The 26,403-nt window shown below is 39.1% G+C and overlaps 1 protein-coding gene across 3 annotated transcripts in view; it reads left to right on the forward strand.

Annotated features, from left to right (window-relative positions):
• The window catches only part of tpp2 (tripeptidyl peptidase 2), a 104,688-nt gene extending 83,306 nt beyond the window's left edge, over positions 1-21,382 (forward strand). For 2 of the 3 annotated variants that reach the window (XM_048598184.1, XM_048598185.1), the window contains 6 exons: positions 5,676-5,821; positions 7,973-8,069; positions 14,498-14,628; positions 15,603-15,810; positions 18,629-18,748; positions 19,836-21,382. In XM_048598184.1, coding sequence (XP_048454141.1) covers positions 5,676-5,821; positions 7,973-8,069; positions 14,498-14,628; positions 15,603-15,810; positions 18,629-18,748; positions 19,836-19,925 — 792 coding nt within the window. In that variant the 3' untranslated portion in view covers positions 19,926-21,382. Of the gene's footprint in view, positions 1-5,675; positions 5,822-7,972; positions 8,070-14,497; positions 14,629-15,602; positions 15,811-18,628; positions 18,749-19,835 lie in introns of those variants that run through there. The other variant, XM_048598186.1, reaches the window with a different exon arrangement.
• The last annotated feature ends 5,021 nt before the right edge of the window (positions 21,383-26,403 follow it).

The following is a 26,403-nucleotide window of genomic DNA, read 5'->3' on the forward strand; positions in this document are numbered from 1 at the left end:
CAAGGGGGTGGGATGAGGTTAGTAGGTAGGAGATGGGGGTGGGGCTTGAGGTGGGAGGAGGGGATAGGTGGGAGAAAGGACAGGTTAGGGAGGCGGGGACAAGCTGGGCTGGTTTTGGGATGCGGTTGGGGGAGGGGAGATTTTGAAGCTTGTGAAATCCACATTGATACCATTGGGCTGCAGGGTTCCCAAGCAAAATATGAGGTGCTGTTCCTGCAACCTTCGGGTGGCATCGTTGTGGCACTGCAGGAGACTCAAGATGGACATGTCATCTAAGGAGTGGGAGGGGGAGTTGAAATGGTTCGTGACTGGGAGGTGCAGTTGTTTGTTGCGAAGTGAGCGTAGATGTTCCGCAACGTGGTCCCCAAGCCTCCTCTTGGTTTCCCTGATGTAGAGGAGGCCACATCAGGAACAGCAGATACAGTATACTACATTAGCAGATGTGCAGGTGAACATCTGCTTGATGTGGAAGGTCTTCTTGGGACCTGGGCTGGGGGTGAGGGGAGAGGTGTAGGGGCAGGTGTAGCACTTCCTGCAGTTGCAGGGGAAAGTGCTGGGTGTGGTGGGGCTGGAGGGGAGTGTGGAGCGGACAAGGGAGTCACGGAGAGAGTTGTCCCTCCGGAAAGCAGATAAGGGTGGGGAGGGAAAGATGTCTTTGGTGGTGGGGTCGGATTGCAGATGGCGGAAGTGTCGGAGGATGATGCTTTGGATCCAGAGGTTGGTGGGATGGTACGTGAGGACGAGAGGGGGATTCTGTTTTGGTTGTTATTGCGGGGAGGGGTTGTAAGGGATGAGTTGCGGGAAATGCGGGAGATACGGTCGCGGGCGTTCTCGACCACTGAGGGGGGGTAGTTGCGGTCCTTGAAAAACGAGGACATCTGAGATGTTCGGAAGTGGAATGCCTCCTCCTGGGAGCAGATGCTGCGGAGGCGAAGGAATTGGAAATAGGGGATGGCATTTTTGCAGGAAGGTGGGTGGGAAGAGGTGTATTCTAGGTAGCTGTGGGAGTCAGTAGGCTTGAAATGGATATCGGTTTCCAGGTGGTTGCCAGAGATGGAAACAGAGAGGTCCAGGAAGGAGAGAGAGTTATTTAATTGGTGATGTTCTGATGCACTTGATGCTCTGTTCTTTGGGGTGCTACCAAAGAACCCTTGGCAAGTCTTGTAGATTATTGCAGACAATGAGGAATTATTAACAAAATCATTCCATTTCTTCTTATGATTGACTTTACTAGCAGAGTTGTAAATTTCCAGTTATAGAACGCACATGACATAAGATATTTTAATGATAGTGGGTTCCATCCTAGTGGTGGTTCAGGGTACAGCAATTTCTTTGTGCAGTCCAGAAAATGATCAGAACCATATGATTTTTCTTACCACCCATAGTTCTGTCCACTTCATTAATCAGCAAGTGTTACTTTTGGCCCAGCTGTGGTTATTCATTTGATTGTCTCAGGATGGGGTATTATGGAAACATAGAATGATACAGCAGAGGAGGCCATTTAATCTATTGTGTCCTGTGGCTGTCTTTGGAACAGCTATTGAGTTAAATTAATCCCACTCCTACTGCCAGACTTTCTTAGCCAGCTAGTAATTGTAATTGTTTCCCCTTTTAAGTGATCTGCTTCCGCCACTCTTTGACACAGTACATGTGGCTCATAAGAACGTGCAGCATAAAACATTGAAGATCACTACATGTAATCATAAAAAGTCAAATTGGTTTGTTAGAGTAATTGGAAATAGTTGCAAAACTGTACTTTATTTCAGGAATTTCTTTTCATTGACCATTGTGATGTTATTGTAGCATAGAAATGCAGCTGTATCCTTAAAGGATTACCTGGTGATGTGCTAAGAACACTCAGTAGCTTTAATTTAGTTCACGTGGATCCAGATTAATGTAAACATCTACATTGTGTAATTTTGAATTGTGTACAGTTTTAGTATTTCCTACATTTGTATATGGAAAGTTCTTTTTTGGTTTATGTTGTTAATCTGAGAATAATGTCACTATTGACATTAGATATTAATTTGCAGATTTGTCCTAACAGCTTTCAAAAATAGTGGCTATTTGTGTTTTAATGTGCGTTATTTCCTGATGACATGCGTGTCATTTTGGGCTTACAAAATATTAATAAAGTTCAAATATAAAGTGTAAATGATAAGAGAATATATTATGACAAATAGTGACCAAAACTATTTGCCTAGTTTTCATTAGAACTTTTAATTAATCAAACAGAATTTGGGAGGTAAATTTTATAACTCCATGAAAGTATTTTTCTGAATTGCCAGTGGTCTTCATTACCTCTTTATTTCCGTTTGCCTCCTCATTATCTGCCTTTCAATTACCAAACTCTATTTTTTAACATTTTCAACAAGCGATTTAAATATTATCAATATAAAACCAAAAGACTGACTTCAATAAAATCCATCAGGAATTATGTAGGATTGCTTGGTAACAAAACAGGATTACAGCTGAGAAACTTAGAATAGTAACCACCTGGACAATAATAACTAAACAAGAAACTAAGTTGATCATTCAAAAACCTATTTTAGTAGTGAAACTTATTTGTTGTAAAAAAAAGTATATATTTTAATTAACCTGTTCAGGTATGTTATCACACACCTACATCACACGTGAGCCTTGAAGCCAGACCTACTGATGTTGATGTCGGACCACTAGCACTATGTTACATGACCCTTGGTTGACTTGTTGGTGTACATTATAAGGGCAGGTAGTACTGAAAGTGTTATCTTATGTGATCCATTAGCAGAGATACGCAAAGACACCACTTAATTGATTGAAATGCTGTCATTACATTCTCAAGAATGTTGAGAAGTGGCTTGCTATGCGCAAAATTATTTGGAGCAAAAGCATGAATAATGGATTCAACCAGCTTGTTTCTAAAACCACTTGACAAACTCTTTAATAGGGATGAGGTGAGACTTTAACATCAAAGAAGTACTTGGCTGTGTGTAGCATTAAAGATCCCTAAAAAAAACTGGTGTCACTGGGAATCATGAGGCAAACATTCTTGGTTCGTTGTGGTCATACCTGGTGCAAAGGAAAATCGTTGTGGTTGTTGCAGGTCGTTCATCTCAACCCCAGGACATCCCCGCAGGAGTTCCTAAGGATAGTGTCTTAGGCCCAGCCATCTTCAGCTGCTTTATCAATGACCTTTCCTCCGTCATTAAAGTAGGAATGTTTGCTGATGATTATGTAATGTTCAGCACTATTTGCAACTCATCATTCACTGAAACATCTTGTACTTAAAAGCTTAAGATCTGGACGGCGTCCAGGCTTGTTCTAATAATTGGTAAGTGCCATCCATGCTACACAGTGCCAAACAATGACTATTTTAAACAAGAGAGAATCTAACCATCGTCCATTGATGTACCATAGCAATACTATAGCTACTCACCAGTGACCAAAATCTTGAGGATTATCATTGACCAGAAACTGAACTGAACATCCATATAACTACTGTGGCTACAAGAGCAGGTCAAAGACTAGGAATTCTGTGATGTGTAAATCACCTCCTGTCGCCCATCACCTGTTGTCCAAAGCACAAAGTTGAACTGTGATAGAAAACTCTAATTGCCTGGATCCATGCAGTTCCATCAAAACTTAAATAGCTTGACACTATCGAAGACAAAGCAGCTGACTTGATTAGCACCCTAACCACCATATTCTACATTCACTCACTTCAGCCCTGACGCATAGGAGCAGCAGTGTGTACCATTTTCAAGATACACCACAGCAAAGAGCGGTCTAAGTGGGCAGCTGCTCAGAGGTTCTGTACATGCCGCCTATTGACCAAGGATCCCTTGTCAGCAACAACTTCACACCCCATCTAGAAGGGCAAGGGTAGCAGATACTTGGGAACACCACTACTTGCAAGTTTGCTGCCAAAGCACACAAAATACTGACTTGGAACTGTATCACCAAACCTTCACTTCACTGTATCAAAATGCTCAAACTTCCTCCCTAATGAAACTGTGGGTGTTCCCTTACCCCAAGGACTGCTGGGATTGCCAGAGATGCCCATATCTATGAATTAACCAAAAATACACTGTTAGTTGTTACTTGTAAATTTCACCCTGCAATTGAAATATGGGAATTTGTATGCGAAAATCAGAAGCATTTAGCTGTCAACATTGTTGACAACTCAGTTTAATACTCCCAGATGGTACCAGTGTAATAGCTGCCATGTTCCCCTTTGCTGATAGGTCTTCATAAAATGAATTACTGCCTTCCTTCTGCAAGACTCACCACATTGAATCTCATTTACTGTAAGGACTTAACAGCCTATCCCTTCACCCCTATATATAGAGAAGGTCTTGCCTGTTGAAGGTTGATGCAGGACATTGTAAAATATCCCATTACCAGCCAACAGGCTTCTCCAATGAGACAATTTCCCAACCTCTACACAAACAATAATCACCTACTCCGTGTGAAAGAAAGCCCAATCCCAAATAAAGTCAGAAACAGGAGCAGACCAGTCAGCCTGTTCTGGTATTGAATGAGATCATTGCTAATCTGTGACCAAATTCCAACCATATATTGTTAGTGCCATTGGTTTGCAGAAGTTTGTCAATCTTGGGTTTCAAATTAAGAATGAACCCAGCATGACTTGCCATTCACAGAAGAGAGTTCCAAATTTCTGTCAAACACTGAAAGGACTGTGAATGCTAGAAATCAGCAACAAAAACAGAAATTGCTGAAAAATCTCAGTAGGTCTGGCAGCATCTGTGAAGAGAAAGCAGAGTTAACATTTTGGGCCCAGTTACCCTTGAGGAGTCTCTTGAGCCTTGAAGTTCAGAAGAGTAGTGGAAGCAATAATTGGAGTCCTAATCATAAAAACATAATCAAGTACAATAATATGCAGTTCTGTAGTGCCTTTAACAGAGAAAATACATTATAAGGACTTTGCTGTTGCCAAGCAAAGGATACAGCTAGTGGAAAGGTGACCAAAAGTTTAATCAATGGGCTAAGTTTTAAGCATGGGTTCATGAAAGAAAGGCTAGTGCAAATATTTAAGCAGGGAACTCTAGAGTGTATTTAATGTTGGTGAATAACCAAGTTTAGTGATGAAGGGAAATGCACAAAAGGCCAGAGTCTCAGAAATAGAGAATTTAGGAAATCTTGTAGAGGTGAACAATATTGGGAAGCACCAAGTCACAGAGTCATTGAAGCACATGGATAGGCACTTCAAATTTGAGGACATCATTTGGCAAAGGGATTCTCTAAAGTCTAAACAGCAATAAGGCAAATAGCAAAGCAGTTGCTGCTTCCTTTTGATATTTGACTCCTAGTTTTTAGCTCTTAGTGTTTTTCTTCACAGTTCCTTATTAAATATCATTAAACATCTTAATTCCTCAATAAATTAATTGGTTTCATCTGAAAATTGTCTATCTCATGTCTGTGAAGGTTATTGTCACTAGGCAGACTGCGACCAAACGCACAGTAGCATCACATTTAAATCATTGCAAGCTCTGAGATTGGGTCAAGTAAAAAATATATTTTTTAAATTACATTTTAGAAACAATTCAGCTTTGTAAATGTTATTAAGTTATAAAAAATGTGAATGTTGGGAATGCATACTCCTTATTGTTAAAATTAATAAAGTCGTAATATTTGGATTTTTAACTTTTTTTTCTCTGTCTGTTGCATAACAGGACATGGTGTCTGTGCAATATCATCTTATACCATCTCCAAATAAGCAAAAGAATGGAACCAAAGAAAAGGAAGTTGATAAAGAGAAAGATGCAAAAGATGAATTTACCGATGCTCTAAGAGACCTGAAGATACATTGGATGGCCAAGTAAGTGTTTGTTCTTTACAGAACACGTCTACCTTTAGGGATGAGTGACCGTAATGTGATGGAATTTTACATGATGTTTGAAAGCATGTTTGAGGTAGCTCGGTGTGAAATCAGAGTGTTTAATTTAAACAGAGGAAAGCATGAAGTGCAAGTTAGCTAAGATAAAGATATAATGGTACATCAGAATAGTTTATAAAAGTTATTACATAATTTACAGCAACTGTACATTCTTTAAAGATACAAAAGCCCAAAAAGGTCAGCTGGCCGTGACTAACAGAGAAAGTTGAGGACTATATAAGATTAAAAGTGGCCCATAAAGTTATTTGAAATTGAAATAAGTCTGAATTTTGGGAGGAGTTTAGAGTATACCAAAGGAGGACTAAGAAACAGATAAAAAAAGGGAGAATAGAATAGATTATGCATTTAAACTAGCAAAGAACATATAAACAAACTGTAAAAGTTTACACAAGTGCGTATAAAGGGAACATTTTGCTAAAACCTTAATGTGAGTCCATTGCAGATGAGTCAGGATAATTTACAATGGAGAACAGAGAAGTGTCTGAGAAGTTGAATGTTTGCTTTGTGTCTGTCTTCATTGAGGAAAGTACGATAAGTCTCCCTGAATTAGAGATCTGTGGACTGGGGGAAATAAGGAATTGAAGAAAATCAGTATCAGTAAGAAGGTTGTTTGGAGAAATTAATGGGACTACAGGTTAAATCCTAGGACCCTGATATTATACATCCCAGAGTGTGGGTGTTGCAGGCTGGGCCCAGTATTTATTGCCTATCCCTAGTTGCCTTTGAGAAGGTGATGATGAGCTGCCTTCTTGTACCTCTGCAATCCATGTGCTGTAAATGGACCCGCAGTGCCAATGATTCTTCAATGACTCCAGAAGATTGGAGGTTAACGTTTATTACCAGACTACTTAGGAATGGAGGGACAGAAAACTGGCAAGTACAGACCTGTAGCCTTTTCACTAGTAGGGAAAATGCTAAAATATTGTAAAGGATGCGATATATGGATGTTTGAAAAATAACGATCTGATTGACCATAATCAGCATGGATTGATAAATGGGAAATCATGTTTGATTAGCCTGCTGGAGTTTTTTGAGGATGTTACTACCAAAACTGAGAAAGGAGACTTGGCGAATCCTTGGATTTTCAGAAGGCTTTTGATAAAGCCCCTTGAAGAAGGTTGGTTAGCAAAATTAAAGCACTTGGCATAGGAATTAATATATTTCCATGGATCAAGGACTGGTTAATGGGGGAAAAAGAAGGTCATTCCTGCACTGGCAGACTGTACCTATGGGCTACTGCAAAAATTAACACTTGGGCCCCATCTGTTCACAGTATAGATGAATGATTTAAATGTGAGGACTAAAAGTAATATTCTAAGTTTGCCAATAACACAAAGCTAGAAATGTGTGATGTGAGGAAGGTACAGGGAAACTTTAAAGGGACAGATTTGGTGAGTGAGCAAGAACGTAGTTGGAAAAAATGTAGAAACATCTGAGATTATCCACTTTAATAGGAAGAACATATGTGCAGTGTTTCTTTAAATGGTAAAATATTAGAAAGTGTAGATTTGCATGTGAACTTGCGTGTTCTCATCAGTAAGTCACTGAAGGTTAACATGTAGCTACAGAAACTATTATTGAATTGAATTGAATTAGCTTTATTGTCACATGTACTCAAATGAGTACAGTGAAAAGTTTATAAGTCGCTACTTACAGTACCATCTTAGGCGCAAAGGTACCTAGGTACAGAATCTTCAGTTACAATATTAGTTGCACTGTAACAATGTCATCAACACAGCACCATCTTAGGTACACAGTACCTAGGTACTATCCTTAGTAACAGAACAGAGAAATGAAGAAAAAATAAGTTACATTACAATTATACACAGTATAACCATAGGCGAGAGAAACAAGTTAGAAACTCAAACATCAGGCCGCCGAATGGAACGTTAGCCTTTAATACAAAAGGATTTGAGGGCAGAAATAACAAAGTCATGCTTGAATTGTATAGAAGCTTAGTTAGATTCCAACTAGAGCACTGTGTGCAGTTTGGTGTCCTTGCCTTAGGGAAGGATATTATTTCCATAGAGGGAGCACAATGATGGTTCACCAGATATGTTCATTTTTCTGTAGATTGGACATGAATACGCTCTATGAAGAATTAAAAGAGTCTTATCCCACACATCTTCCTTTGTACGTTGCACGACTGCATCATTTGGACAATGAAAAGGTTAAAATACATTTGAAAGTTGTTTTATCAATGCACAGAAACATGCAATATTTAAGAAAATTTATCTTGCCTCAGTACTAATGTGTAAAGTGACCTTGTGCTGCTTTAAACTGTGTAACAACTGCCTAGTATTCTTTGAAGCTACCCATAGATTAATCCTTGACCCCTCTTTGTAATGACATTATCTGAAGGCACAGGGTCAAATTTCAGATGTCTTATATATACTGGTGTCATCTGGTTCTACCTCTTAATCGTAACTCTTAACCTATAACCAAGTCTGTGCTCTTAGACTACCTGACAGTCATCAATGTGCCAAACGTTTCTCTAGCTAACTATTTAGAAGAGTGCTTTTTCAGTCCCAACTCCCTGGCCACATCTTTAGAATAAATGAAACCTTGGCATTGTCTTTGACCCAGAAATGAACTGTATACCCACATGTTATTAATTATCAAAAATAGTTGTTTCCACATAACCTGCAGCACTAGCTCACCTCCACCACCACTGACATTCTTGTTATATCCCAATCTATTAGAGGACACATTGCACTGTGCAGCACCCATTATTTGGGGGCTACAGGCCTCTTGATGCTCCAAACTTCAGTCAAGTATATTATGAATGTTTTATACTTGTCCTATACTTAGTTAAAATGTGAGTATTTGAGACAAAGTGACCTGGCTGATGCTGAATGACTTTCTGGTTCATTTAAAAGCTTGTGCTGGAGCAAGTTGATTTCAGACATTGTTTGCTGGACAGAGTTTTCTTTGAAAGTCTAGCATGTGGGAAACTGAAGAGAGGTCGCATACATTGTCCTGTTACAGATAAAGAGATGTGCTCTCAGCAAGCAACCATGTCCACAGATGGTCTTTCAAGGCAATCCTCTCGCTTTGACTTTGCTAAAGGCATGTCACCATCATTTCCCAAGAAAAGGTCATTGAAATTTGCCAACTGCTGCAGCCACAAAAGCAACCTCAGAGTAGAGCACCAACAGCATATTCCGGTCTGATTAAAGTCATTGATTTGATTTAACTCTGCTTCTCCCTGTTCAGATAATGGCTGACCTGTGCAATAATTCTAGCATTTTCTGTTTTCATTTCAGCACACTGTATGGCCATCAAAGTGACTGCATTTCCTTATTTTTGTGCCTGGCTCCCCCAGGCTTCTTCAGGAGATATAAGCAATATCTTACAGTTTGCTGTACACACAGCATAGGAGAAGTCGCTGAGGCTGTGAACAAAGCTACATCTCATTCCCCATGGCCAGAGACAAACAGGATATGAGAGAATAAGGGTTTCCATGCATTGCAGGTTTCATGTGTAGGGAGCCACTGACCCACACCTTGTATTCACATCATGTCAACTCAGCCATTTTTATGACACGAAAGGGAATGCACAGACATGAGATGCAGCTGATCATCACCAGCAGCTCATCATGCAGTGAATTGCCTCTTATCCTGATATTGGTCACAATCCCTTCATTTTGTGGCATCTGTATGCAACCTGTGTTTTACTGAGTCAAAGGCTAGCTCATAAGATCATACGACTGAGAAGCAGAAGTAGGCCATTCAGCTATTGAGCCTGCTCTGGCATTCAGTGAGATCATGGCTGATTTGATAATCCTCAACTCTCCTGACTTTACCCCATAACTCTTGATTTCCTTACTAATTAAAAATCTGTCTGTCAACCGTGAACATACCCAGCCTCGTTGGCCATCTTTAATAAGGAGTTCTGCAGATTCTCTATGGTGAGAGAAGAAATTCCTCCCATCTTTGTCTTAGGTATGTGACTCTGAGATGATGCCCTCTGCTCCTGGACTCTCCCTCAAAGAGAAACAAATTTTCCACATCTACCCTGCCATGTCCCCAAGGAATCCTGTTTGTTTCAATAAAATTACTTCTCATTCTTCTAAACTTTGATGCATCAAGGCCCAACCTTCTCAACCTCTCGTCATAAGACGAGTTTTCCATACCTGGAATCAGCCTAGTGAACCTTCTCTGGACTGCCTCCAAAATGTCAGTATGTCTTTCCTTAGATAAGTGACCCAAAACTCTTCACAGTATTCCAGCTGTGGTGTGATTAGAGTCTGTTATAATTTTAGCAAGAATTCTGTACTTTTTGGCTTTCCCCAGTTAAATAATAGTCAGTTCCATTTTTCTTGCTGACAAAGTGAATAACTTCACTTTGTTCCAGATTACATTCGATCTGCAAAAGTTTTTGCCCATTCACTTAAACTCTCTGTATTTCTCTGTAGACTCTTTGTGTCATCCTCATCACTTGCCCTCCCACCTAATTTATTGTCATCCACAAACCTGGCGATAGTCCATTCACTTCCCTCATCCAAATCACTAATATATATTACAAATAATTGCTGCTCCACTACTGATCCCTTTGATACTCTACTAGTTACAGATTGCCATCTGAAAATGTCATCCCCCATTCCCACCTCTGTCATCTTTTAGATAGTCAGTCCTCTATCTATGCCCAAAACACCATGGACTCTTATTTTATTCAGTTGCCGAACGTGCAGTATCTGATTGAACATCTTATGGAAATCCAAATATATTATGTTTACTGCTTCCCCTTTACCTACCCTCAAAAAACTCTATCAGTAATTGTCCTCTCCATGAAGCTGTGCGGATTCTGCTTGATCATGTTATGTATTTATAAATGTTCTGCTATTACATCCTTCATAATGGGCTTGTAACAGTTTTCCAATATATTACATTAAGCTAACCAGCCTATAATTACTTATTTTTGTTTCCCTCCTCTTCTGCGTGTGGATCCAGCTCCTTTCCAAAATCTAAGGATTTTTGGAAGATCACGACCAGTGCATCCACTATCTCTGCAGCTACTTTTCTTAAAATCCAAATATGCAACTTATTAGTTCCAGGGACCTATCAGCCTTTAGCCCCATTACTTTACCTCGTACTTTGCTGTCCAGTGATAATTATTGTACTTACTTTCAATAACCCCCACCCTACCCTGAACTATGAGCTGTAGGAGCAGAATGGATCGTTCGGTCCATCGAGAATGCTCCCCTTTTGTCCCATGATTATTTAGCACTTTTAGAATGTATTTGTGTCTTCTACTGTGAAGATATGCAAAATATTAATTGAACTCCTCTGCCATTTCCTGGTTCCCCATTATTATTTCCTTAGCCTTTAAGGGGCGTACATTCACTTTGGAGCCTCTCTTATATATTTAAAGAAGCTCTTGCTGTCTGTTTTCATGTTGCTTGCTAGTTTACCCTCAAAGTTTATTTTGGATTATCACTTATGACACAGTTCATGATTCTAGGCCGAACCCACATCCACATATATAGCAGGCCAACGATGAGAGACATTCAGCCAAGTGAAACAGAATGAGAACACATGATCAGTTTCCTTATGCCATGTTTCAGTTGCCTGGACTGTTCTTGAACAAATCTGCAATATTCACCTGAGAATGGGCATCAACATTTGTCACACCATGCTGCATTTACTGCACATTATCAGGAAAATGTCCTGGTATTTCCTTTCAAATGAGAATAAGATAAGGAGGGATTTCAAAAGCACGTAGAAGGATGGTACAATGCAGAATGTTTCTTTTGCCCAGACTGGACATGATAAAAAAAAATTCAGGGGTGATATCAGAACCCCCAACCATGCTTGCCTGTTCACTGACAGAAGCATGTCTCCATCTGTCCTTGAGCACTGACCATCGTATTATTTTCTTTATGACAAAATGTTCCAATCAATTTTATAAACTCAGTCCTGACATGATGCTGAAAAATAAACCCATGTCCCCTTCGTGTCTGTCACTACCTTCGGTTCTACTAGAGTGAGGTGTTGTGTTTCCCTCCTGGCTGTGAATGGGTGTTAATCTCCAAGTGAGGAGAATGCAGATGGACATGAAGGATAACCTGGAGCATCTGTAATCCTACAAGATCATTAATTAGACTGCACACCTTGTTATTGGGTGTCAGCAGTCTGACTAGCTGGTAGAGATTAGAACACAGACTGCTGGCATGCTTACAGGATGGCAGGTTCATGTTCCTCAGAGCCACTGCCACTTTCACCAAACGGTGCTTTAAGATTGACACACTTCTGAGATGCCCTGGAAACCCCTTTGAATAGTGATGTGCAGAATTATGATACTAGCAATCTGACGTTTTAAAACAGCATTCAGACCTTTGAAGCAAATAGTTTGTTGTGTTATGGAACTGTGCTATCAGCTGTAAGACATTGCATCTTGGGTTCCACAGCTGTGCTATTGAAGTGTTCACCTGTTCAATGCTGGCAAGGCTAGGCTCCAGTCTCTGGGCAAATCCCTGCACTAAGTTGGAGCTGACTCTTCCATCTCCTTGACGTTGAACCCTGGCTTTCTAATGCAACAAACATTTGGTTATGTATACCCATCAACTTTCTTCTGTAGCCTGGCCCTCAAAGTCCTCATCGCACCCACTGTGCAGAGGAAGTAATGTGTGACCTTGCCATCTGAAGCACTAGTTACCTGCACTTTTCCTTTCCCACTGCCCCAGGGGTTTCCTGCACTCCTGTTCCTAGTGTCTCATTGCGTTCAGACCCTTCCTGTATCTAACCTCTAGAATGTGCATAGTGGCCGCAGCTGTAAGATAGAATGAGTGTGCCTGTTTATGTTCAATGTCATGTTCCACTTCCTGTGCTGACTGGAAAGGCTGCATGGTTTGGTTGGCTGAAATGCAAAACAAGGGTTAGCTCGTGGTGAGGAGAGAGGAGAAAGTAAGAATGCCGGCTTACATTATCTGCAGCAAGTATGCCTGAGATTGTGTATTGAGGGACAAATTGTATGAGTGAAGGTGGATTCAGAATGCTGATATCCTCCTCATTTATCCTTCAGCTCTGCCAATGACCATGGCTTTAGTGACACCCCCTCTCACCCCCTGTTTCTACCCATGTAAGTTTCAGGTACTCTTATCAGCACCCTGTTCTTCACTGTGGCTTGCAGTAAGGCACCATCCTCTTCTGTAGGAAGGAGTCATGCCTGTCAGAGTGTGCACTAAAATATGTTTGGGTGATGTGGTTGTCATGGTTAAATAGCTGTCACCGAGTGTCACTGGTTGTAGATATGAGGTTTGCAATAATGTTAAGTGTGTGAGAGTAAAGTCAATGAGTTAAAGGATTAATCACTGATGAGCAGAGATTATGGTGAAGGGGGCTATAGAGATTAACTAGTAGATTGAGGTAGGCAAACAACCAGTAGGATTTGCCATTTGAAATTGAATTCACTCACTTAAACAACTCGAGCCAGATCATTGTACTTCATGCTTCTTCCATCCATTATCTTGCAGCAAAGCTTCTGGTATTGTCATCTGCCGCTATGATTCTCACTGCTGTTTTAGCATGGTTTAGCATCAGTCTGGTGGGTGTCTTAATTCCTTTCAGCAGGTGCAAAACTTCCCCCCTCTTTGCAACCTCTTGTGAAAGATTTTTATAGAATGCAGTGGAGTACATTTAGCCAATCCTGGACATGTTACAGTCAGGTTGACTTGTCAGAACTGTCCCACACTTTGTGCACTCCCTGGTACATCATCCCTTTCTGAGGAACAAGCTGCCTTTAAGTTGCTCTAGTCACCACTGATAGCTGGACCTCTATTGATGCATTTATAGAGAGCATTTTCTGCAGACACCAAGTCAAATTTAAGGGATTTTAAACAGCAGCCACACAACTTTATCAAGCTGACAGTGCAATGAATGAGTTCGAGTTAATTAGATATCACACACTTCAAGCCCATTTTTGGGGCTAGCCAATTTCTTCCCACTTTGTCTGATATTCACCTTGATAACTTTTCATCCTCCATATCCTGCCTCACACCAAGTCCTGGTCACTAATTTCCTCAGCCATGCTGATGAATATTGTATCCCCATCTTCTAACATGTGGAATTGAAACACACACATTTGTCATGCTTCAGAGATAGTAGGAACTGCAGATGCTGGAGAATCTGAGATAACAAGGTGTAGAGCTGGATGAAGGGTCTAGGCCCAAAATGTCATCCTTCCTGCTCCAATGTCATCCTTCCTGCTCCTCTGATGCTGCTGTGTTCATCCAGCTCTACACCTTGTTATCTCACTTGTGTCATGCTGTCCTGTTCCCTGTGCTCCCATGCATCCTGCTGCTGCTATTCATTTGAGAGCCTTCAATTGACTTGACTTCGCTCCACTCCCTGGTAATCTTTTGACACCTTTTCCACCTTATACAGACTTTCTCAGCCATCTTTTCAACTCAATTTTCAACTACCTCTATTTCCTGTAATTTTGCTCAGTTTCTATTCCTTTTAACTGATCCTATCCTCCTTTTCCCCAGTTCCTCCCTCATAGTGAAACTTGGGGTGTTCTCTACATTTATAGTATTACATAACGGCTTTGTTCTCTGTTAATACAACCAACACAAGGATTCTGACCTCTCTCATTTAGGACCGAATCAAAAGAATAGATGAAATTGTGGAAGCAGCAGATGACGTCATATCTCACATTGATCAAACTGCCTTAGCCATTCATCTAGCCATGAAGACAGATTCCAGACCTGAAGCTGCTGCTCTCAAGAGGTGCATAGCTGAGATTTAGTTTTGGATTTTCATTGCTGACTTACAAAAAAGATTTCTGGAAACTAATAATTGAGTGTCTGATTAACCTGAGTGTTTTGCGTCTGTTCATTGTAGTACTGCACACGATCTTAAGAAATTATGCACAACATTAGAGTTTCTTGTAATTGTATTTACTGCCCTGGGCTTCTGGATGTGAAACTGATCCATAACTTCGAACCTTTAACTCCTTTTCCAGTTTTTTTTTTCAAATCCAATGGTAAAATCGAAGATAAATAAAAGTAACATTTGAATGAGAATATCTACATAGTTTGAGGTATTGCTTTGCCCAGGCCATCATGAAAACCAGCCTCCATCTACACTTCCTACTGCCTCGGGAAAGCAACCAACACAATCAAAGACCTCTCCCATCCCAGTTATACTCTCTTCCACCCTCTTCTGTCAGGCAGAAGACATAAAAATTTATATACAAGTACAGATAGATTCAAAAGCATCATCTTCCCCGCTTTTATAACATTTCTAAACGGACTTCTCAAATTTAATGTTGATCTTGCCTTTTGTGCACCTTCTCTGCAGCCGTAACACTGTATTCCTCGCTCTGTTCTATTACCTCAATGCACTTTGTATGGTATGATCTGCCTGTACTGCACACAAAATAAAATTTCTCACTGTACCTAGTTATATGTGACAATAACAATAAATCAAATCAAAATCTGTTTAAATATCTTTTTGCGGAAATAACGAATCAATGATAAGCCTATGTTTTCTGAAACCAACCATCAAAGAAAGATTTTACTAAATATTGTGCAGACATGAAACAGGTTCTTTTTTTTTTATAAAGTACCCAAATATTTTGTTCAGCTCCAACTAATTTTTCAAAGCAACTTAATGTTGTTTTCCAGGAAAATCGAACTGTTTAGGAACTCTCTTTGATGTACTGAACTTTTTTATTTTCTTCATTCTTTCCCAATGCTTAGTGACATGGAGAAACAAAAATCCTCGCTGATTGATGCTTTGTGCCGAAAGGGCTGTGCACTGGCAGATAGACTTCTGCAGCTCCATTCACAGGATGGTGCTGCCTCAAAAGAGATAGACAATTCAGAAGATGATTGCAAAGGCAGCTTCAAAAGCTTGGCGGAAACTTTCTCGGAAATAATTAAGTGGGCAGAACTCACTGATGCTAAGGTAAAGCTTTTTTCTTCATTTTGTTATTTTTGAAGATGAAACCCCATATCGCTTGCTGTGGATTAAATGTTTAATATTGCCTAGTGGTTACCCAAAGTGATCTTTAACTGAGAGCAGCATGTTAAGATTTTGGGAGTACCTGGGTTTCTAACACATCGTGTCTCCTGCTGCTCCCACTTCTTTATGCTCCTCAGTGCACAAATTCATTAGTTTTTTCCACATATAAAGATTGTTATTGGTGTTTGAAATATCCCATTTCCTTCATCAAAAACAATTTCTCATTGTGCTAATACAAAAGCAAAGTACTGCTGGAACTCTGAAAGAAAAACAGAGAATGCTGGAAATGTTCAGCAGTTCTGGCAATATCTGTGGAAAGAGGAACTGTTTAGGTTCGACATCTAAGACCATACATTAGTTCCGGCAGAGAGTTCTTACTTGAAATGGACCAAATTTAAGCAGAGCTGTGATCTCCTCTAAAAATGGCAACTAGGATTCACATCTTTGTCCCCACTTATAATCGATCAAATCTTCACTAGTAAGGTACGAGGAATAGGGCATGAATCACACCAGGGAAATCCAAACCCTCACTCGGTCTTTTGAACCCCACACTGAATTCAAGGAGATCCCATTTTTGCTGGAGCATTATGGGAATCATGAATTTTTGAAGGAAGTGTACAAATATAAAGGGTAGATACGCTATTTCAAGCCTTCAAGCTGTGAAGTTATTTAAATCTGCAGCCCAAAAAATGCCAGCCTGTTTTGGTGAGAATTGAAAGAAATCTGTTCCAGCAAGTACAATAACTGTTTGTTGACCCAAGGGTTGTCATTATGTCATTATTGATGCTTGGCTGCTTTCCATGTCTTGCAACAATTTCACACAGGATAAGAGGTGGTTGTAAGTTCACAGTTTGATTAATAGCTCAAAGAACTTATTAAATGATTAAATGGTTATTTCTGATGAAGGGTCTAGGCCCGAAATGTCAGCCTTCCTGCTCCTGTGATGCTGCTTGGCCTGCTGTGTTCATCCAGCTCTACACCTTGTCGTCTCAGATTTTCCAGCATCTGCAGTTCCTACTATCTCTTATTAAATGGTTAACTGTCTTTACTGGGTTATCAATATGAGTTTCTTAATTTTGGTTAGGGATTAAGTACTGGAGGGTCTTTTAAAGTTTCGAATGGGCTTTCATGAATGGCAGTTTAGTTTTATTATAACGAAGGTCAAATAGATATGTGGGTCTTTATTTCATATCAGCATCACTCCTCAGATTTGCCATGATGGATGCTGAGTGAGTTAGCATGAAAGTTGTTATACACTGTATTGGTATTCCATTGACATGGGCAGTACAGTGGCCCATGGAAGTGGATAAATTTGCAGCATGGGTCGGCATAAAGGGTATAAGGGCAAAGGAGGTGGCTGGGGCATGGTTTGGCACTAAATTAGCATGGCAGGTATCAGTGCCTTTGGGATGGATACAGTGAGTTTGCATGGAAAGTGCAAGGACCCACGTGTAGCATGATTTCACTTTCAGCTTATAAGGAACTGAGAATTGTCATAAATAGGATATGGAGAGTGGGGAATGTGGTATGAGTGGCAGGGACTACAGGGAATAATATTAAACAAAACAACTGGAACGCATTCCCGGAGAACTGATGCAGAGAACTTTCAAAGAACCTGCCTGGGCATGGTGTAGTCCCTTTTACCATCAGTCTGTGTTCTGGAGTGATGAATACTATTCCATAACATCTGGAAATTTCCCAGTTCAAACTACCTGCCTTGACGTTGAAAATCTAGCCAATTAACTCTGCTTGTCTCTGGACAGGTGTTGTGCATTTTCAGCCAGCTTTGTTTTCTCTTTGTCATTCTGTTGCTGTTTGGTAGTCATAAACCCTGTGGTAAATAAACCTCTGTTGTAATTATGACTGTTGTCCATTCACATGAGAAAGAGAGTTTGGAACAGGAGTAGGCCATTCAGCCCATCAATCCTGCCCCACCATTCAATACAATCATGACTGATCGAACACTGCAGTGCCTTTTACCCACATATCCCCATAATAGTTTACGCCAACATAATCAAAGAATTATTAACCTCTCCCGTAAATATCCTCAATGACTGAGCTTCCACAACCCTCTGGAACTTCCAAAGAGTCTTAACCATCTAAGTTTAAAAAAAAATCTGTTTATTGCTTTGAGTATTTTGTAGGTTTCACCAAGATCATCTTTAATTAAGTTGCTGAGATTGTCTCCAATGCCAATTTATTTAAATAAAAGGAACAAAACTGTTAGTCGTGTTTTAGGTTTGGCCTATAGTTTAACAAGGTTTTCCTATTTTCATACTCCTTTCCCTTTCGAAAAAAAGGCCTGACACTTCATTTGCCTTCCATAGCACCTGCTGAATGTGTGTGCTAGCTTGTGATTTATGCATGGGGACTTGAAAATCCTTCTGCAGAACAATCTTCTGCAGTCTGTCTCCATTTAAATAATTTCAACTCTTCTATTCCTCCTGCAAAAGTACATATCTATCATTTTCCCACATTATTTCCCATTTGCCAGGTTTTGACCACTCACCTTACCTGTCTATATGCCTCTGTAGACTTAGTGTCATCCCACCTATTTTTGGGTTATCAGCAAACATTCTATAGTTCATTCACTTCCTTCATCTAAGTCATTAATACTAATAGCGCAGAGATAAAATGAAAGTCTTTGTACCAAAAGCTGGTTAAAATTGGAAAATTGTGGCAGGTTGAAATGTTTCTTGTTTAATTCTGTTTCTTGTATTGCAGTACATCTGTGTGCTTTAATTCCTGTTGGTCTTGATAGGTTTTAACTTTTGCATACAAACATGCACTTGTGAATAAAATGTATGGCCGGGCCCTCAAGTTTGCAATGAAACTGCTGGAGGATAAGCCAACAAAGGAAAACTGGAAAAATTGCATTCAGGTAAGACTTATTGCATTAATTTGTTGCAATAGATGACAAAACCTCTTGCAGCATGTACACACACAAAAGAGCGAGAATCAGTAGTAGTGAGGAGAGAATTATGTTTGTGTAAATATTTAAACTAGTGGAAATTCTTCCTTCCAGCTAGAGCATTTTGGTGGCAGTGATCATAATTGAGTTAAATTCAATATAGTTATAGAAAAGGCCAAAGTTTCTGAGCTGTAGTGTGATTTAGCTGCTGTGGATTGGAATGTGGTGCTTGAAGGTAAATCAGTGTCAGCATGTTGGGAATTATTCAATGGGAAAATGGTGAGTGGTCCCACAGAGAAAGAGGATGGAGTCCAGCCTTTAGCTCACTCGCCTGATTGTCCCAGTGCATGGTGATTGCCAATTTGGCAGCTGACAACTTTGAAGCGACATGAACACTCATCTAAAACATTGTTGGACAGCATGACTATGGTAATCAAGTCGTAACAGCTGCTTTAGGATGTGACTGTCACATTCAACTAAACTGGTCCACTTAATTTTTCCACTTCAATTGGGACAATATCCAACTATATCCAAAACACTGAACGTTTTCAAGAAGGAGTTAGATATAGTTCTCGGGGCTATAAGGATCAAAGCATATGGGGAGAAAGCAGGAATAAGGGATTGAGTTGGATGATCAGTCATGATCACTCTTGCTCTAATAGTTTCTATGTTTCTACATGACCTGACTAGCCATCCTGAAAAGGACCTTTGGAGGTTGCCAGTGGAAAACTAAGTGAAACTATTTTCAAATATTTTAATATGAAGGCAGGGGGTCACTGAAATGAACAAGTGCGGATGTCAAAATCTGTCCTTCTAACTGGACAACAAGATTGCTAACATCAAAGTAATGGGTAGTGTTTTATTTGTAATTAATTTTTTAATGTATGGGTAGTAAAACCACTAAGGAGTTCTATGGTTGTTCCATAAAATCCAAGTGAAATTAGTTGGTCACTATACCATGAAACCTCTTCCTATATCATGTAAAATATGTATGTTACTGGTTTGTTGCTGTATATTCAGATGTTTGCCGTAATATGCATGTGTTTGTTTCACTTAGATAATGAAGTCTCTTGGATGGAGCCATTGTGCATCATTTACAGAGAGTTGGCTTCCAGTAATGTATCCACATGACTATACTCCTTTTTAGGATAACTGTCACAGGCATCTAATTGATTGAAGAAATTAAATTTAATAATTTTGATACTTTTGTCTTTTTTTCTAAGTATTTTGGACTTTTATACAGTATGTTTTCATTCATTACTGGATACAATGATTGTATGACGTTTCTGTTACTGCTGTTTGTCATGATATGATACTTGATTTAAAACTAAATTGTGCATTGTTCAATTTTCTTTCAAAGCTTGGGCAAACAAGGTGCTTAGGCCTCCTAGGTATGATACTAGGTGTACCTTAGTTATAATTGTTACTGTTTTAAAATAGATATTTATTTATTAAATGGACTGGTATTCATGTATTTACATTTAAAACTTCTGCATATTTATCAGTTATAACATCTTTTGCCCCTCACTGGGCCCAACTTTTTTGTGATGTTTGTCATTTTAACCCAAGACTTGAGGAAAATAAGTGTACTTCTAATACGAAATGATTCCTGGGCATTTTCTTTACCCACAATGAAATACCCAGAACAAAACTGAATAATATTGGCGACTGTACTTCATACATCAATTTTAATAGGCTTGTGGCGCACAAATTAAACTTCTGACAATAAGGAAAAGGCAAGTTATCAATGCATTATCATACTTGTTTAGTGAAAGAAATGCACTTGATATTTTGATTGTCTTGGATAGTTTTCCTATGCCTTACATTTTCATATGAAAAGAATGCATACATTTAAAGACCTTTAGTGCTTTTCTACTTTGCCTACCCCCAATTGGCGCAAGTACAGTATTGAAGGGGAAATAAATTGACATTCAGTGCTTTAAAATTGTCATTACCTTGAACAATATGATTCCAGTCTGTGCAAAACTGAAGAGAGTACAGTGACATTTAACAAATTTTGCTAAGCAATCCTAGTTTCTCATTGGGTTAATCAGAAAATTAAACTTCAATAAATTGAAAATTATAACTCTCATTTTGATTAAATCTGAGAGTACAGGCAAAGTCATGACTGATATAGGAATAGTCTAATGTAATACATTTATTAAACAAGTCATATGTAAGGTCTTTTAAAGGAATAAAGCTTCGCCAAACAAGAAGAATTGTGTTCATAATGCAAGTTGCATGGATGCAATGCCATGGTATTGCTACATTTTAAATTAAGGTCCAATATTCTTGTCTTGAATCTGAATACCCAAGGTGCGTGTAGAGGTTACGTTGGGTAGGTTAGGAGACTTGTGAAGATGGGTACTGGTACCCATACATCTGTGGTTGGGAAGATTTCTGTGGAAGGGGAAACATGTTCAAAAGCTTCTTGGATTCAGTTGAATTGTTTTATCATTTTGAGATGTATGGTATAACATTTATTGTTCAAAGACCATGAAAACATGATTACCCAACTTCAATTTAATGTATAAACATGTGTATTGTCGTCCTTTTTAAGTAAAAGATATCCAATATTAAAATGCCAAACCATGATACATAAAACACAGACTTGTACGACTAAGTTTCTATTTTAAATATCATTAACGATCTTTTCCATAATATTTCCAAACTTTTATTTTCTATATTGAAAGTCGCCTTGGTATGTCAAAAAGTACTGGAAGTTAATATTGTTCAATTTATAATCCAAAGACCTGGTCAATCAGTTCATGGAAACACGTTAAAATATAATATTTTATTTTAATATTGTATACCAGAGTCAAAGTTTATTTTTGTTACCTAAAGATATTTGGACATATTGCCCTTTGCAACAGAACTACACTTGTTGTGTAATTACTTAAATAAGTGGAAACTTTACCTGACAGAAGTGCAAGGCCTGCACATTTTGTCATTAAATATTTCTAAACTGTGCATTATGGTTGCTATCCATAAAACCAAATTCGTGAATGACAGCAGCCCCTTCAACTTTGTACAATGGTAAGTTGTTTCACTGCTTGGTAAGAGGCCTTTTACACTTACGCAATGACATTCTAAAAGGTTTTGCATTACAGGCCTGGCTGCTTTGTTGAGAATCTCTCTCTCTCTCGCACACGCACACAAGCACACGCACACGCACACACTCCCCTCCCTCCCTCCTCCCCCTCCCGCCTTAAGCTCACCTTAATAAACAGAAGTCAGATTACTAACTCCTGGAGAAAACAGTGTTTTGGTATGTCGCAGTTAAAATATTACATGACGTACATAAGTTTCTGTTTAAGTTTTCAGTTTGGAGTGTCCAAATGGAAAGGGAAATGTCTTTGGACCTAGATATAAATAACTGTCCAAATCTGTGTGTAATGTGTGAAATCAAGAAATATGATCTCTGGAAGTAGGTTAGAATGTACTTAAGCGACTTAAGTTACAAGAACAAGCCATAACCGTTAAAATACGGGATTGATTTCATTCTGTATCTGTAACATATTTCAGTTTGTTTTTAGGCTTCTTATTTTCAATTCCTGAGCAGTTTTCATGCCAGGTATAGCTGGTTAAAAAGCAAATTCTTTAACACTTGGCATTCACACCTAGTTATTAACCCGTCTGTGATGCACAAAATATATTAAAATAGTTAATATCCTGATTACAGGATTTTTTTAATCTGCCTATATGTCGTTACACCATTATTGGTGTAATTTTATACAAAGAGTACGGAATATTTAAAAACTAATTAATTTCCATTTGATGCTATCTGCTGTTATAGTGGATTATAAATGCAACAGACCAAAGAAATAGTTTTAGTTCTGATTATTATTTTTCCAACTTCCCAGTTGGATATACTAGATTCTCGAATTCTCATTTGCTGCACGTTTTACCTGTGTTTATTAACTTTGAGAGTAATGATGGCACAGCAGGCCATTTGACCCAGTAAGACCATGCAGCACTCTGTAGGGCAGGGCACACAACCTCATTCTGTGCTTTATCCTCATAATGTCACAAGCTGATTTCCTCAAGACCCCATCCAATTTCCTTTCAAAATCATGGATCACCTCCACTCCTCCCAGCCTGGGAGACAGCATGGTCGTTATCACTCACTGCATAAGAAAGATGTTCTTCACATTCCCACTGTATCTCTTGCCTAAAATCTTACATCTGTGGCCTTGAGCCCTCCATCAACTAATGGGAGCAGCTTTTCTTTGTTTGCTTTATCTAAACCTCTCAACTTTATGTCTTATTAAATCTCTTCAACCTCCTTTGTGTTAAGGAGAACGGCCCCTGCTTCTCAACTTTGTTGCTGAAATAATGGGGAGAGATGGTGGCCTAGTGGTATTATCGCTGGACTGTTAATCCAGAGACCAGATAATGTTCTGGGGACTGGGGTTTGAATCCTGCCACGGAAGATGTTGGAATTTGATTTCAATAAATATCTGGAATTAAGAAGCTAATGATTACCATGAATCCATTGCCAATTGTTGGAAAAACCCATCTGGTTCACTATTGTCCTTTAGGGAAGGAAACTGCCATCCTTACCTGGTCTGGTCTACATGTGACTCCAGACCTACAGGAATGTGGTTGACTCTTAACTACCCTCTGGGCAATTAGGGATGGGCAATAAATGCTGCCTAGCCAGTGACGCCCTCATCCTGTGAATAAATAAAGAAAAAAAACTCCAGTCCTGGAACCATTCTGGTAAATTTACTCTCCACCTCCTACAGACTCTTAACTCCCACCAAATGTGCAGTAACTGGAACTGGATACAATATTCTAGTTTTATAAACATTCAACATGACTTTCCTACTGAATGGGAGACAGTAAAGTAGAGACAATGTTTCCCAAGATTCCACATGCTTTACTCAATACTCACTAATCTCTCAGTATGTTCTGTCACCTACAGTGATCTATGTATGTCAACTCTCAAGTCCCACTGCCCCGTACACACTCTGCAATTGTCTGTATTCTTTACCCTATTCCCATCTGCCAAAACAGATCAGCTTACACGTCTCTGTATTCCCTCTGCCACTTGTCTACTGACCTACCTGTTTTGCTACAGTCAGTGTTATCCTCACTGTCAGCCATAGCTTCACATTTCTTAATTCCAATATCCATGTTATTTTTGTCGATCAAAAAATGTGTGGTACTGACTTTTCAGGACTCTTGCTGTATAACACCACCAAGTCTAAAAATGTACCTACTACAAAGTGCTGTTTTTTGTCCTTGAGGCAATTGCTTTGTACAAACTCATACAGACTCTCCTGTGCCATGAGCCTCAACCAACTATATGTGGTACTTTGTCAAAAGCTTTCTTCAAATCAATGTGGATAACTTTCACCAGATTCCTCTCATCAACATTTGTCACTTCATCAAAAAAATCAATTAAATTTAAGAAATCATTTATATTAGTCAAAACACAATTTGTCTTTTATGAATCCATGCTGGCTCTCCTTAACTATTTTAAACATTACCAAGTGCCTTTTCTTTCTTTGATTATTTCTAAAGCCTTACCAACCACCAATATTAAACTGATTGAGTGGCCTGTACTTACTGGAATATCCTAGCATACTTTTTTAAACAAGTGTGTCACATATGCCACTTGCCACTTCTGTGGTGAGTCTATCTAAGCAAGTTTGAAATTTTATGGAAAACTCTTGATATCTCTGCATCCCCACTTTCTTTAGTAGCCTGGAGTGCAAGCCTTAAAAACCAGGGGACTTATTCATGGCCAGCCTTTCCAGGAATGCTGCTGATAATTTTTTTACCCATCTGTCCTCTTTCTTAAATGCCATGATGGCTGCAAATCATAGAGCAAATGTTTTTTTCTTGTTTCACGCCTATGTGTTTTGGTTGCTTTAAGTTCTCATAGTGAAATATCACAGATGCAATGTTATCCCAACATAAATCATCATGGACTCAGGCACATGACAATATTTAAACAAATAAACATTAAATGATTAACAAGAACAAGAATACAAAATAAATTTGGTACAACATTTTTGAAACAAAAACACCAAACACCAACATGAACAGATTGAGCCAAATAGCCTGTTTTCATTTTGTAACTTGTATGTATTTTCATGTATTCCTTTGCTTCTAAGTAACTACTGTAAAATCTTCTATTAATTCTGGTCTGTGATCGCTATTATCTCCGGTAGGGGAAAAAAGAGTAACTGTACTGTTCCACTCTAATTAACTAACTAAGTCTTAAGACCTAGATTCATAAATGATTAACCATCACTGATCTAAGGTGCTGTAGAGGATTCCTTGCCTCCATGGAACTGTACCCTACAGTAACAAAAGGAAACTGAGAAATCATACTTCTAGACTTCTGTTTTGCCACTATATATTACTGTTGTCTTGTTGCTACCATGATGATGCATCTTTATTAAATAAATGATCATAAGCCTAATTATTTAGGCTAATTTAGAATGTCTATCACTGATGAAGAAGACTATGATATTAGAAATGTTTACATCAGTTAATAATTATAACAAATTGACAATGGTGGCTCAAGAGTTGAAAATTTGTTTTTATATTTTTGTACTGTTGTATAACTCATTTGATACTGCAAATATAAATTTACCATCCACATTTAAAACCTGGCAGGTTATTTCACAGAAGATTCTGTGCTAATGCCAGTTTACAATTCAAGCTGATGTATGACAGATCTGACCAACCTTAGGTTGCTAGGTCAAGTCCAGTCATCTTCATGCTTATTACTGGTGACTAAATGCGTGTGAAGTCTAGACATGTTCACACAAGCAATGTGCTCTTTGTCTTCATCTGAAACATGGAATACTATTTTATACAAATGCTTTGAGCATAAAGATACCAGGTATATTCCTATTTGGAAGAAACTAAATGTTGATCAATAAAAATAAATGTGAATGAGAATGCACTGTTCAATGTTACATAATTTGTGTAAAGTTAGTGCTGTTATAAATAGCAAGTCATTAAGCAATATTAAATTGTCAATATGTTTGATAATTGACAGCAATTAACCTAAATCCAAATTGAAAAATACCCTTTACTGGAGCCAGAAGATGAAGTTGAGGACAATGTAAAGAATGAGCAATGAGCTTCAGATTGCCGAAGCAAATTAGCGCTCGTGTACGTGCAAATTGTTAATGCAGACTATTCATGCAGTGGCAGGGCAGAACTTTCTGTACCTATTCTCATTTCTCCCTTGATACTCTCAGCAACGTCTGGAGTATGCACGTGCTCAGAATAGCATGGAAATGCAGAAGCTGCGCTAAGGGATTCTGCCTTTTCCAGAGAGATGCACTGTTGCATGCCCCCCTTCAATTGATGGAAATCAACTGAACTGGCAGAACTTCAGCTCATACCCTTAACCTTGCTTTAGACCCTCTTAAAAAATTATGCTTTGTTTAAGGCCTCATAAACCTTATAGTTACTGCCAGTGTACCTGTTTAGCTCCTTCACTGTTGCTGGGTCAAAATCCTGGAACTCCCTCCCTAAGGGCATTGTGGGTCAACCCACAGCAGGAGGACTGCAGCGGTTCAAGAAGGCAGCTCATCACCACCACCTTCTCAAGGGGCAACTACGGAAGGACAAGAAATGCTGGCCAGCCAGCAATG

The sequence above is a fragment of the Rhincodon typus genome, chromosome 6 (assembly GCF_021869965.1).
Source record: "Rhincodon typus isolate 14 chromosome 6, sRhiTyp1.1, whole genome shotgun sequence".
Lineage (NCBI taxonomy): Eukaryota > Metazoa > Chordata > Chondrichthyes > Orectolobiformes > Rhincodontidae > Rhincodon > Rhincodon typus.